The following is a 15,364-nucleotide window of genomic DNA, read 5'->3' as shown; positions in this document are numbered from 1 at the left end:
TATTTTTTTTAAGAGACATTAACAGAGTACAAATGGGTTTGTACTCTTACACCTCACGCTGACTGCGTTTGACGGGCAAAGGCGTTTGATGGGCACAAGTGGCTGTGTTTTTGATGGGGGAGGTTCAGTATTTTTCAGTTTTGTTTGCGCCCCCCCCCCCCAAAAAAAAATTTTGAGCACCAGCCGCCACTGGTCAGCACAGAGATAGTACAGGGAACTTCACAGGGCTGTTTGTAAGCTGTGGATTTTTATCCCTCCTGACCTCCAAGCAGCTGTGTGTGAATGTCTGTATCTTCACTTTAAGGGAGTGAGGTTATTTTTAATTCAAAGCGGAGTTCCAGTCAATTTTTTGTTTATTAAAAGTCAGCAGCTACAAAAAAAAATGTAACTTCTGACTTTCAATAAAAAGACACTAGGCGGCCCAAGCGGAAGTGGGAGCTCGTCGGAATCGAATTGAATCGTTGAACAGATGATCGTAATCGAATCGTGAGACCAGTGAAGATGCACACCCCTAGTGTGTGTGTGTGTGTGTTGGAGAGATATATAATATGCTGTGTGAAGTTGGCACCCCATGTTTGTAAAACCTGAATAAAAATATACCATTCGTTTGTGCCGCGTTTGTGCTGATTTGTGCCGCAAAAATTAGCGTTTGTGCCGGTTCGGTTTCTGAGATATTAAACATTCAATTTAATGCAAGCCCCGCCCACTTTGCACCCCACGTTGCTGAATTTGAAAAACAAACGTGCCATTTGTTTGTGCCGCGTTTGTGCTGGTTTGTGCTGCAAAAATAAGCGTTTGTGCCGCTTTGGTTGCGGAGATATTGTGCGTTATAGTTGCTGAAACCCCGCCCACTTTGCACCCCACGTTACCGAATTTGAAAAACAAACGCGCCATTCGTTTGTGCCGCGTTTGTGCTGGTTTGTGCTGCAAAAATAAACGTTTGTGTCGCTTTGGTTGGGGAGATATTGTTATATGTTGTGAAACCCCGCCCACTTTGCACCCCACGTTACCGAATTTGAAAAACAAACGCGCCATTCGTTTGTGCCGCGTTTGTGCTGCAAAAATAAACATTTGTGCTGCTTTGTTTGCGGAGATATTGTGCGTTATAGTTGCTGAAACCCCGCCCACTTTCCACCCCACATTGCTGAATCTTAAAAACAAACACACCATTTGCTTCTGCCAGGTTTTTGCTGGTATAGTTGCAGAGATATTGAGCAGTATATATTGTCAAACCAACAACTTAGCACCTCGTTATTAAATCATACATACAACTAGATTTATTTGTTAATGGTTTGTGCAGATTTGGTGGATATTATACATGTTTTACTTCATATGCATAGTTTTGCCACCCCCCCCCCCCTTTCCGATTCTCTAGTGCTGAATGGAAGAACAGACAGGGAGGGGGCGGGCACAGATGGCTGTGGCTCTAGTGAGCCAGAGCAGTTGTCAATCAGGCGGCAGGGTGGATCTCGACAGTATTGTCAGGATCTGTACCGGTTGCAGCATTGATCTGCACTGGCAACATATAGTGGGCAATGGCCCGCCACATGCACATGAGTTTTTTTTGTCACAGGAGAACATACTATATGTCACCTTGTGAACAAAAAGAGAACTAAGGCCAAAAAAGGTTGGGACATAGTTCTCTTTTAACATAAGTTTAAACCAGACGTTAACCAAGAAAAACAGCACTCCAGCAGGAAAGAGAGGTTCGGAGTGGCCATCTACAACTTTCAAGCAAAAAAAATGAAGAACTAAGCTTACAGGTGGGAGATACAGTGCAGATATTTGATTTGTTCCTCCAAGTGAATCCTCTGTACCACCCTTCATATGTCTCAAAGTAGGGGATATTTCCAGCTGCACATATTCATCAGAAAGAAGTGTAGATGACGGAGGGGCGGAGTTACTACATGGCGCCAAGCAGCAGTGTGATGCTGTGAGCTCCTAGGCATTCCCCCCGAGCGAATATGCTAAGTGAGCCTGAATTTCCGTGTTAAAGCTGATTTGTGCCCCCACCATGGTAGCTGCTTATCGGTCTGTTACATGCTGCTATCCACCTGCTACCTACCCAGTTTCCGGATCTCAGCTGGTCAGTCGTCTGTCTCCACACTGTCCCTGGTTGATCGACCCGCAGCGAGCCATCTACTGGGCGGCAGTGGAGTAGCATGGGTTGTCAGCACCTGGGTCAAGGCAAGTAATTTGCACCCCCTAACCTGCGGACTTTTAGCACTCCCCGAGTCCCTTCAAATACAATAGCAGTGACCTACCTGATTCCTATACTGACCACTACACTAACCTACTTGATTAATTCCTTTACTGACCATTACACACTACACTGACCACTATACTATACTGTCCACTACACTGAGAACTACACTGACCACTATACTATACTGACCACTACACTGACCACTATACTGTCCACTGCACTACACTGTCCACTACACTGACCCCTATACTATACTGTCCTACATTACACTGACCACTACACTGTCCACTATACTGACTACTATACTGTCCACTACACTGACCACTATACTGTCCGCTACACTATACTGTCCACTACACTGTTCACTAGGGATGAGCTTCGTTTTCGAGTCGAACATACATTCAACTCGAACATTGGCTGTTCGTCTGTTCGGCGAATACCGAATGTTATGGGCTGTTCGCGCCAAATTCGTGTGGCGCTCACGGCCCACAATGCACTGCGCCACCGCAGTGCATTGCTGGCTCATGATTGGCCAAGCATGCACTGTGACCCCGCATGCTTGGCCAATCACAGCGCCGACAGCAAGGAGAGCCATGATTGGCCACAGGCAGGATGCCTGTGGCCAATCATAGCTCAGGCTGTGTAGTACACGCCCCACACTATATAAGGCCGCCAGCGCGGCGGCCTTGTGTAGTGTATTGGCGTCTGTAGGAGTTAGTGGGTGTTCTGTGTACCTTCAACACAGTATACACCGTTTTATTATCGGCCGATTTTTCGTTCTTGCTCTTCTGTAGTGGTTGTTGTCTGCGTGCCCGCAGTATACACCATTATATCCACCTATATAGCTAGCTATATTTCTCTTTTTTTAATAGAGCTTGCAGTCAGTTGTAGGAGATTGTGCGTGCTGTCTGCGTGCCCTGACCGCAGTATACACGGTTATATCCACCTATATAGCTAGCTATCTTGCTATTTTTAAATAAAACTTGCAGTCAGTTGTAGGAGATTGTGCGTGCTCTGAACGCAGTATACACCGTTATATCCACCTACATAGCTCTTCTCTAATTGAGCCATCTGTAGGAGTTAGTGGAAGTTGTGTGTGCCTCCAGCACAATATACACTACCCGAATGCTGGTTTTCCCATCTCTCTTCAGGCCATTACCATGTCTGGAAGGCCAACAAGGAGAGGCAGACAGACACGAGCCGATAAAAGAGGGCAAGCAGGCTCTGTGTCTAGAGACATCGTCATCATCAGCACGTGGCCATGGGACACACTTGTCCTTCTTTTCGGCAGCTGGACATGTTAAGCTGCAACATGCCGAAGACTTGGTAGAGTGGATGACCAAGCCCTCTTCATCCTCCTCATCCTCTCTCACCCAGGCTCAGGGTACTAGCAAAGAAGCTGCCAACCCATCGTCTTCCCGCCTCTCAATGTCATCAGTGACTCCTTCCCTTGACCCACCACGTCCTCCTGAGGAGTCTCCTGAACTCTTTGAGCACAGTGTTGGGTACATGCTTCAGGAGGATGCCCAGTGTTTTGTAGGCTCTGATGATGATACTCAGCTAGCGGAAGGCAGTAGCGTGAGCGCAGAGAGAGGGGATGCTCAAGAAGGACAGCAATCTGGCAGTCATGTTCCACAAGCTGCAGCATACTGCCAGGTTTGCTCCAGCGATGAAGAGGGAGGGGATGATGAGGACACTAGGAGGGAGGAGGAGGAGGCACATGTCCAATGAGGCAGGATGCCCTCCGGGGGCCAGCTTAGGGGCAGCACATTGACTGAATCACACCGCAGAGCTCTGCCTGTGCAGGGCGCTGCCTCTGCGCGTTATTCTAAAAGTTCTAAGGTGTGGGCCTTTTTTGAGACGAGTGCATCAGATCGCACTGCTGCTATTTGCAACATATGTCTCAAGCGTATCTCGCGTGGCCAAAACATCACCTGCTTGGGCACCATATGCTTGACCAGACATATGTTGACCTGCCATGCAGCTCGTTGGCAAGCGTACCTCAAAGACCCACACCAAAGAACAAAGCGGACCTCTCCTTGCTTCTCATCAGCTGGCATCTCCAACCTCACTAGACCTTCAGTCCTCTCTGAAACCTGCTCTGAGAGGAATGAAGGTGTAGAATTAGGTGTGTCACAGCCAAGTGCTTCCGGGCACTCTGCTAGCAGTACACCCACGTCCGATAATAGCAGGCAAATGTCCCTGCCCCAGCTGCTGGACCGTCAAAAGAAGTTCACTCCCAGCCATCCACATGCCCAGCGGTTGAATGCTAGCTTGGCTAAATTGCTAGCACTTCAACTGCTGCCTTTTCAGTTGGTAGACTCTGCCCCCTTCCGTGAGTTTGTACAATGTGCGGTCCCTCAGTGGCAGGTCCCCAAACGCCACTTTTTCTCACGGAAAGCGATTCCGGCTCTCTACCGGCATGTGGAAGGCAATGTCCTTGCCTCGCTAGACAGAGCGGTCAGCGGTAAAGTGCATATTACCGCTGACTCATGGGTCACTCTTCTGGCAGCTGGCAAGGATGCAGGACAAGGTGCAGTAGTGTTGGAGGTTGTTCCGCCACCACGCCTCCAAAATGCTACTACTGGTTGTGACACACCTCTCTCCTCCACCCCCTCCTCTTCTTCTTCCTCCATGGCCTCTTCCAGTGCTCTGTCCTCAGAACCAGCGGTGCTCTGTAGGCGTTCCAGGGGCCACGCAAGTACGCAGGCAATACGATGCCATGCCGTGCTTGCGCTGGTTTGTTTGGGGGACAGGAGCCACACTGGGGCAGATGTTTTGTCAGCTCTGCCGGGGCAGGCCGAGAGGTGGTTGATGCCACGGCAGCTTAAAGCGGAGGTCCACCCTAAAGTGGACCTTCCGCTCATCGGAACCCTCCCCCCCCCCTCCGGTGCCACAATCGGCACCTTTCAGGGGGGAGGGGGGTGCAGTTACCTGGATAATCCAGGTAACTGCACCCACTTCCGGGATAGCTCTCTGCGGAAAGGGGCGTAACGTACGCCCCTTTCCGCAAGTGCCCCCCCCTTCCCGCAAGTGCCCCGCTGCCTGCTGGGAAACACACAGATCCCAGAGGCAGCGGGGAGCGTCCTTATTGCGCAGCGCAATTCGCGCATGCGCAGTAGGGAACCGGGAAATGAAGCCGAAAGGCTCCATTTCCTGATTCCCATACCCAAGATGGCGGCGGCAGGACCCGACAGGCGACCTAGAGATCGGCTTCGGGTGCCGACATCGCGGGCGCGCTGGACAGGTAAGTGTCACTATTTTAAAAGTCCGCAGCTGCAGTATTTGTAGCTGCTGGCTTTTAAAAAAAAAAAAAAAAAACGCGGAGTCCCGGTGGACTTCTGCTTTAAGCCAGGAATGGTGGTTTCCGACAATGGCACCAACCTCCTCTCCACCCTCCGACAAGGACAACTGACCCATGTGCCCTGTGTGGCTCACGTCCTTAACCTGGTGGTGCAGCGGTTCTTGGGCAGGTACTCGGGCTTACAGGATGTCCTGAAGCAGGCCAGGAAAGTCTGTGTGCATTTCCGCCGATCATTTAATGCCTGTGCTCGGCTGGCTGAGCTCCAAAAGGAGTTGAACCTGCCCAAGAACCGAATTGTATGTGACATGCCCACCAGGTGGAACTCAACGTTGGCCATGCTGCAGTGGCTGCACACGCAGCAGAGTGCCATCAATGAGTACCTGTGCGACTATGGCACCAGGACAGTGTCAGGGGAGCTCGGTTTTTTCTCACCACGCCAGTGGGGCATGATAAGGGATGCATGCACTGTCCTGTCACCGTTTTAGGAGGCCACAAGGATGGTGAGCAGTGACAGTGCATGCATCAGTGACACTGTACCTCTTGTCCACCTCTTGGAGCATACGCTGCATGGAATAATGGACAGGGCACTTGAGGCAGAACAGAGGCAGGAAGAGGAGGACTTCCTTGCCTCTCAAGGCCCCCTTTATCAGGACAGTGTTCCTGCTGTGCCACCCATCACACAGGAAGAGGATGAGGAGGAGGAGGAGGAGGATGATTGTGTCAGCATGGAGGTGGATGCTGGCACTCGGCATCAGCAGCAGCAGCAGTCTTGTAGGGATGATTTACATTCCCAAGAAACCCGTGGACTTGTACGTGGCTGGGAGGAGGTAGCTGCAGATCATGTTGTCATTAGTGACCCAGAGGACTCTGGACCGAATGCCTCAGCTACCCTATGCTGCATGGCCTCCCTGATCTTGCAAAGCCTGCGGAAGGATCCTCGTATTCTTCGGATCAAGGAGAGGGACCATTACTGGCTGGCCACTCTCCTTGATCCACGGTACAATGGTAAGGTTGCCGACCTTTTCTTGCCGTCGCAGAGGGAGCAGAGGATGAGACCTCTCCGGGAGGCCTTGCAGAAAGGTCTGTGCAACGCGTTCCCAGAGACTGGGAGGTTACAAACTCCTGGTCCTGGACAACGTGTTGCTGAGGCATCGGTCAGAAGGAGCGGTGGAGAAGGTGGCTGTCTGACCGATGCGTTCAGACAATTTTTTAGTCCGCAGCCCCAAGGTATGATCGGTTCCAGCAACCATTGCCAGCGTCTGATTTACATGGTGCAGGAATACCTAGGGGCAAGGTCAGACTTGGACACCTTTCCCACCGAAAATCCTCTGGCTTACTGGGTCTTGAGGATGGATCACTGGCCAGAGCTTGCACAGTATGCAATTGAGCTACTAGCCTGTCCTGCATCCAGCGTTCTTTCGGAACGCACCTTCAGTGCTGCTGGTGGCTTTGTTACCGATCACAGGGTGCGCCTGTCCACCGACTCAGTTGATCGACTGACCTTCATCAAGATGAATCAGTCTTGGATCACCCACAGCTACCAAGCACCTGAAGCTGATGTAACCTAATTTTTTTGGAAATATCACATCCCTTCAAGACTGCCTATGCTGATGCTGAGTCACTGTACTGTTATGTTGATTGTCTATCCTCTTCCTCCTCCGCTGATATGTTGGAAGAACATTTTTGGTTCTGGGTGATGCCACCAGCCCAATTTTACAGCCCCTGTTTAACAGGGGCGTTTAATTACAATTTTTGATGCAATGCTTTGCAGCAGGGCTCATTCCTGCACCACAACTAGAGTACATGGGAGAGGTTGCAGTGTCGTGGCACCAGCACCAGTGCCTAAGGCCCAATTTTTCAGCCCCTGTTTAACAGGGACATGTAATTACAATTCTTGATATAATAGTTCACAGGAGGGCCCGCTCCTGTGCCCACCCAGAGTAACTGTGAGGACTTATAGTGTTGTGGCACCAGCACCACAACCACCAAAGGTCAATTTTTCTACCACTGTTCAACAATGGCATGTAATTACAATTCTTGATATAATCGTTCACAGCAGGGAGCTCCAGCGCCCACCAAGAGTCACTTTGAGGGCTTACAATATTGTGACAACACCAACACCTTGTTCCGCCATTTCTGCAGAGCATATAGGGCAGGCCCCTACTTTCAAACATCCAATTTACAAACATCTGCTACTTGCAAACGGAAGGAGACAACAGCAAGTGAGATGAAAAAAGATGGACGACAAAACAAATTATACAGGGGTGATAACCATTCCCTATGTTTTCCAAAAAGCTTAAAAATAGATTTTTTGACTGGAGCTACACTTTAAAAATGTACCAGTTGAAAATTACAGATTCTACTTAACACAACAAACCTACACAGTCCCTGTCTTGTTTGCATCGACTGTATACTGCTGTTCTGAGTATATAGGGCCTGGTGTCCCCACGTCTTTCCTTTTTGTAATATGGGTACGTGGTTCCCCTTAATATCCGTACAAGATCCAAAGGGGCTGGTAATGGGCGGGGGTGGGGGGGGGGGGGGTGGCTACCCATGCCATTTTTCTCAATGATTTTCATCCATATTGCCGGAACCAGATATAACATTAAATGGTGTTATTTCCGTTTTAATGTCATTTTGTGCAGGGACTGTTCTAAACACGGGAAACACGTGGCACTTCACAGGCATACTACAGACACCCCCCCAGGCACCATATTTAAAGGAATATTTAACTTTTTTTCACTTTAATCGTCATTAAAATCAGTGCTCCCGCCAAAACGGCCATTTTTAAAAACATTTTAGGCATTGACCCATGTCCCCTGGGGCAGGAGCCAGGTCCCCAAACCCTTTTTAGGACAGTATCTTGCATATTAGCCATTAAAATTAGCACTTTTTATTTCAAACGTTTGAGTCCCATAGACTTCAATGGGGTTCTAACGTTCGTACGAATTTGCGGTCCGTTCGAAAGTTCTGATGCGAACCGAACTGGGGGGTGTTCGGCTCATCCCTAGTTTAAAGCATTTCTGTACGTTACTACAATGATTTTACATTCTGGCTACCCCTGAACAAAGGATGTATACAGTACATGGGGACATCAGTTATTAACACAACTAGTGTTGCCACCTGACCACTATATTAGGTTGATGTGCTAGTATTGCAAAAAAAATAGTTTGTATACACACCACAAACACACGATCACCTATTCCAAATGTATTATTTTCACTGCAATTGAATACATTGCATAATTATTAATAATAAGTAAAATTAAAGATGTTAAAAATTAATTTACCCTGGATTCCCTTAGCTAGAATGAAACCATCAAGCAAAAAGTTGTTCGAGCTCCAATGCTGCCTTTTCCAGGGTACAGTATGAAGTGCAGTGCTCGGCACAGTGGGAGGAGCTTTACATTAAGGAAACCCAAGCTGAGTATAGGTTCTGTAGGTTCTGTATGTAAGATGTAGTAACAAGGTGTAAAGTCAGTGTGGTTTCACAACATATAACACACAATATCTCCGCAACCAAAGCAGCACAAACGTTTATTTTTGCAGCACAAACGCGGCACAAACGAATGGCGCGTTTGTTTTTCAAATTCGGTAACGTGATGCGTAAAGTGGGCGGGGCTTCACAACATATAACACACAATATCTCCGCAACCAAAGCGGCACAAACGTGGCACAAACGAATGGCGCGTTTGTTGTTCAAATTCGGTAACGTGGGGTGCAAAGTGGGCGGGGCTTGCATTAAATTGAATGTTTAATATCTCAGAAACCGAACCGGCACAAACGCTAATTTTTGCGGCACAAATCAGCACAAATGAATGGTATATTTTTATTCAGGTTTTACAAACATGGGGTGCCAACTTCACACAGCTATAACATTATACACATTATTATTAATATTATTTTATTTTTTTATTTCAAGGCTTGGAGTGATGGGTCATCACACTCTGGTGCAGCAGTTGACTGTGGAATGTTGGAAAAGACTAGAAAGGTATGTTTTAAACTATCTAAACCCCAAAACAAAAAAATGTACCGTATTGCGCTTTGCCAGTCCATAGATGTGGTGGCTGCATTCTTTTTCTTTTTTTTCAGGCTAAGACCATTTTTAGAAAATGCAGAGAGTATCTGTTGATTTTTGTCTCGTCATTGCATTTTAGCTGAAAGGACAGTATAAACAATGTTATCTTTTCTTTGTAAACTACTTTTCCCATCAATCCACCGTGCCCTAGAAATTAACATAGACACAAATTATTGAAGTCCAGCCTGGTACACACAGGCACAGAGGAGCTTGCTGTACTAGCAATGTTGGTACAGTGAAAAGATAAAATGGACTCTTATATCATAAATTACATATCACCATAGTGAATTATCAAATAAATACATGGTGTTTGAGATATGTCATTTCCGGTCAGGTGGAGAGCAAACCAGCGATTCCTATACAGTACATGCTGATCCCTATATTCTTTGATGTAAGTGCAATACAATTTTCTTTTTAAAATTTGAAATACTGCACCATGGGAGTTGTCTTTCCTCTCCCTCTCTGTATGGCAACACTGGAGCTTTGAATACGTTATCTACATAAAAATTTAATTCTCTGATTGCTGACTGACACAGCTCCTTTACTTAGACCATCGGGTTGTTACGCCACCTTCAGGAGAGGACTAGGCAGAACATGTTAACATGTACAACAAAACCAGAACTTCCTAGTTCTGCCCAAGGGGCGGTCCCTTCAGTAACAACCCCCCCCCCCAGCCTGCATACTACAGCCTCAGTTTTTTTTCTGCCTAGTGAAGAAGGGCCTAGGAACCCTGTGTGCCCATCGGTCCATGGATTTTTCTGCAGAAGCTTGCCTTTTTTGCGCAAAATTTAGATCTTGTCATCTGCTATCAACAGCCGGCTGGGTTACAGACTGTATGCCCTTATTCTTGTAGTCTCCCCAGCCTGGCCAGCGAGCGTGTTCAGACCAGAGCTCCGCGCTGGGTCGGCCATGACATGCCCCCCAGGCTCCATGGGCGGCCAGTGAACATAATGCTCCGGGGCACACATATGAACGGGCTACTGATGTCTGCATCACAGTGTGTCGGGCCAGCAGCTACCCTGTACTGATCGGAGAGTGGGTCTGTAATGGAATGTTCCCCAGCTCGTCGGGACTGGTAAGTACAGCTCTCCCTGCCTTGGTGGGGCTGAGCAGCTGGGCATTCCCTGGGAGGTTGACTCGGGGGTCCTTTACCTCCCTCTCTTCTCTCCCTGTCCCTATCTCCCCCCCCCCTCGTGGGGGATGCTGCATGGGCTGCTGAGCAGTGTGCGCCACATAGACATGGGCCACTGGGGGGGTCTCTCACCTTTGTCATTGCACAGGCAGAGCTCTGCGGTGTGATTCAGTCGGTGTGCTGCAATGACTTGGAGACGGGGGGGCGGCGACGGCGCTGCTATCTTCCCCTCACTCGTCTCCATGTCAGGCCAGGGACAGGTCCGGATCGCCGTCACGGACCTGGCTCCTAACTTTTTAAGCTGGCTCCTAGATTCCAAGCAAATTTGTCAACCCCTGTGCTAGAGCTACAAGCGATCAGGCTATGTCGCTCCACATGGTCAACAAGACTTCGAGGGCGTCTGATCAGGATCCAGTCAGACAACGCCACGGTGGTGCCATATGTCAATCATCAAGGAGGAACAAGAAGCTCGGCTGCCTCACAGGAGGTCGCTCACATCCTTCAGTGGGCAGAGCGACATGTACCAGCCATATAGGCCATTTACATCCCGGGAGTGGAAAACTGGCAGGTGGACTACCTAAGTCGCCAGATGCTGGACCCAGTAGAATGGGTGCTGCATCCAGAGGTTTTGGGCTGCTGTGCCTACATTGGGGCACACCAGATGTGGATCTTCTGGCCATCCGTCTCAATCGGAAGGTGCCGAAATTTTGTGTCCAGGACAAGAGATCCTTGGGCAAATGCGTCAGACGTGCTGGTGGCTCCGTGGGGTCAGTACTAACTGATCTATGCCTTTCCTCTGCTAAAGCTGCTACCATGTCTGCTTCCAAGGGGATTCCAGTAATCCAGATTGGCCTCGGCATCCCTGGTACGCAGACCTAGTGCGCCTGGTGGCGTATGTCTCCTGGCGACTGCCGTGTCTCAAGGTCCGATTCTCCATTCTGCTTTACCATCGCTGGTTTTAACGGCATTACTATTGAGAGCCAGATGTTAAGGAACCGGGGCCTATCAGACTCTGTGATTCCAACTATGTTGAGAGCACAGAAATCTTCTTCTCTGAAGATATATCATCATACCTGGAAGGCCTACATCTCCATGTGTGAGGAGAAAGGATGGCAGCCACGCTCCTATGCTATATCCAGGATCCTGCTGTTTTTGCAGCGAGGAGTAGACCAGAAATTGGCTTTAAGCACCATTAAAGGTCAAATATCAGCTTTGGCTGCCTTTTTTTTTTCTTTTTTTTTTTTTTCAGCGACCCCTGGCGTCTCACTCCTTAGTGAGCATGTTTGTTCAGGGGGTCCGACCATGTAGTTCCTCCAGTGCGTCCACCGCTACCCCCTGTGGCATCGCAACCTGGTGTTATCGGTGCTTCAGAAACCGCCGTTTGAGAATATCAGAGAGATTCCTCTGTTGACTCTTTCCCAGAAAGTGGTCTTCCTAGTGGCCATTACATCGGCCAGGAGGGTTTTGGAACTGTCGGTCTCGTCTTGCAAGTCGCCCTATCTGGTTATCCACAAGGATAAAGTGGTGTTGCGTCCGCAACAGTCTTTTCTGCCCAAGGTGGTTTCGGCATTCCACATCAGTGAAGACATTGTGTTACCATCTCTGTGTCCTTAAGCCAACACGTCCTAAGGAGGTGGCTCTCCATTCCCTGGACGTGGTCCGGCTCTGAGGGTGTATTTGTCTGCTACGGCTCCCTTTTGGAAGTTTTGGTGGCTGGTCTGAAAAAAGTCATGGCGGTCTCGTCGGCCACCGTTTCCAGGTGGATCAGACAGATGTTAACGTGTTATGCCTAGTCCTCTCCTGTAGGTGGCGTAACAACCCGATGGTCTAAATAAAGGAGCTGAGTCAGTGAGCTAGAGAGAAAAGGATTTTACGGTGAGTACAAAAAAATCCTAGTGTGTGTGTGTGCATACATACATACATACATACATACATACATACATACATACATACATACATACATACATACATACATACATACATACATATATTTTTTTTTTTTTTTGTTTTTTTTTTTGTTTTTTTTTTGCTAAACAAAGGGAAAAAAGATGAAAAAAAAAAGTTGAAAACACTAAAACATTGCGAAAATCCTGGAAATCTCCCATAATCCTTGATCTCTTAAAGGTTAAGTTGATATGGATCATGATAAATGAATGTTTGTCGGCGATTCTACATGACTGAATGGCCACCTTTTGGGAAAATATGGGATCCCTGGATAAAATGCCTTTCGGATTCCTCTTGAGGGACCGAAACCACCTGTGTTGTGGAGTGTACTTTTTTCTTTTCCTATTTTCTTTACCTTATTTTTTTTCTACTTCTTTCCATCCTCTTCATCTGCTTACTTTTATTTTGTTGTGTTTTTTCCATTGCATGTACTACATCGTACATAAGTTGATAAATTTTGTGCAGCGTGATGTAGGTGAAAATTGTGTTCTGTGAAGCTGGCGTGACGCACACTATTGACGACTTTTCCAGCATGGAAGGTGGATCTGCCCTTCTTTTCCTCAGGATGGAGGAGGTCAGGTTTATGCCATGGTTGATATTTACTGATGTTGCCATATACTTCACCATAGTCAAACTTCTAACAGAGAGGCAGAGAAGCTATTTAAAAGGATTCTCTTCTGTTATATTTCCTGAATCTAAATCGCAACAGATGACTCTAGAATTAGTAGGTTCCTCTTTGGACTTTAATCATTATACTATTGTAACACGAATGTATCCAGAGATGGTTCTCAACCTTTTCTGCCATATGTTTTTCCAGTTGGCTTTCGTATTTCTTTGATGCATATTAGGCTACTTTCAGACTGGGACGGGCGTCAGCGGTAAAGCGGTGCTATTTTAAGCGCCGCTTTACCATTGTTTTAATGGTTCTATTTGGCCGGAAAAGGGTTAAAACCGCCTGCAAAGCAGCGCTATGCCTGCGGTTTGGTGGCCATGCCCCATTGTTTTCAATGTATACACCGCTCCTATAGCGCTGCAAAGATGCTTCTTGCAGGACGTTTTTTAACGTCCTGCAAGTGCACTATTCGAGTGTGAAAGCCCTCAGGCTTTCACACTGGAGAGATATGAGAGGCGCTATGCAGGTGCTATTTTTAGCGCCTGTAAAGCGCCTCAGTGTGAATGTAGCTTAAAGCGGACCTCCACCCTGAAGTGGAAGTTCTGCTCACCTGATCCCTCCCCCCCTCCGGTGCCACAATCTGCACCTTTCAGGGGAGAGGGGGTGCAGATACCTGGATAATCCAGGTATCTGCACCCACTTCCTGGACAATATCGCAGCAGACCGCCGCAGATGCCCCCCCCCCGTTTGGTTCTGGGAAACTCGCAGTTCCCAGGACACAGCGGGGATCAGTAGAGACGCGCAGCGCGACTCGCGCATGCGCAGTAGGGAACCGGGCAGTGAAGCCACAATGCTTCACTTCCCCATTTCCTGGCGGCGGGGGCAGCAGAGAGACGAACGATTGCTCGTCATCTGCCGCCGACATCGCTGGACCCTGGGACAGGTAAGTGTGATTTTATTAAAAGTCAGCAGCTGCAATATTTGTAGCTGCTGGCTTTTAATATATATATATATATATTTTTTTTTAAAAGGTGCAGTTCCTCTTTAAATAATTAAAAGTAATGGAAACGAAAATAAAAGGCTGAAATCTAAGGCAGCCTTCTCCTAACGTTTGTGTTTGGTGAGCATTGAGCATTGAGCATTGAGGAACATGCGGGTTTGTACGTTTTGACTTTTGTGTGATGGACTTGTGTACAGACGATGTGGAAATCTGACAACAGACCGAAAATTTACTAGCCTTTCATCCAACATTTGTTGGCCGAAAGTTGGACGACAATTGTCTGAAGGAGTTGACAAAGCAAGAGGTAAAGGGAAATCGTCCATTGGGAATAAATGTTCCAGTGACAGCTGTTTAAACTTTGAAATTTTTTGTTTAAAGTTGCATTATTTTTAATGCAGAAGAGACATACTATGTGTCTAGATGTCGACATAGTTGGAGTGAAGGTAAGTAAAGCTTCCCTTTTTAAGATGAGACTATTCCTCACTTTGGGGAGATGTTCCCGAGTGAAGGGAAATCCCACCAGCCAACTGCAAGAATATATTTGTTGGGGGTTATAAACCTTACCCACACTATCGAAAAAGTAAACCAAAAAAAGTTTTGACTATACGGGCACTTATGTGTGTATCTTGGGTGATACGTAAACCCTTGTTGTTTATTCCTAAAGGAAAAAAAAAAAAATTACCTGAGAGCCACACATTTTTAAAATCGGATTCTATTTGAAAATTTTATGAATTTTTTATACAAGACGGTCCATATATACCTATATCTGTCTTGATATCAATGTCCTGTCTTCCCTTGAGAAACAGCAAATAGACTAGGAGTCTGAGTGACAGCAGGGCTAGGCCAATCAGAAACTGATACATGCACATGTGCTGACAGGAGGAGAAAACTGTGGCGCATCACTGCATAATTATCATTTTAAATTAATATATTTGTAATTTTTCTACCTGTTGCTCCAGTTTTCTGTCAGTGTCATTAGACTGAGATGGACTAGCTAGAATGTAAGTTCTATTTATGGCAGTGGGATATGAATATCTCTGCCATAGATTATGCGATTTTCTTTCCTGCAATAACAGGTCAGTGTTGAT

At 47.4% G+C, this 15,364-nt stretch overlaps 1 protein-coding gene across 18 annotated transcripts in view; it reads left to right on the top strand.

Moving 5' to 3' along the window:
• Positions 1-15,364, top strand: part of LOC143923970 (FAST kinase domain-containing protein 1, mitochondrial-like) — a 189,722-nt gene that overhangs the window by 40,127 nt on the left and 134,231 nt on the right. For all 18 annotated transcript variants that reach the window (XR_013261799.1, XR_013261798.1, XM_077447941.1 and 15 more), the window contains one exon: positions 9,432-9,500. Coding sequence is in view for 16 of the 18 variants with exons in the window: in XM_077447941.1 (XP_077304067.1) it covers positions 9,432-9,500 (69 nt within the window). In the remaining 2 variants the exon portion in view is untranslated. The remainder of the gene's footprint in view (positions 1-9,431; positions 9,501-15,364) is intronic.

The sequence above is a fragment of the Lithobates pipiens genome, unplaced genomic scaffold (genome assembly GCF_037356315.1).
Source record: "Lithobates pipiens isolate NorthernLeopardFrog02 unplaced genomic scaffold, aLitPip1_a1.2 Scaffold_22, whole genome shotgun sequence".
NCBI classification, from domain to species: Eukaryota; Metazoa; Chordata; class Amphibia; order Anura; family Ranidae; genus Lithobates; species Lithobates pipiens.
This window is presented reverse-complemented; position numbering and strand designations above follow the sequence as displayed.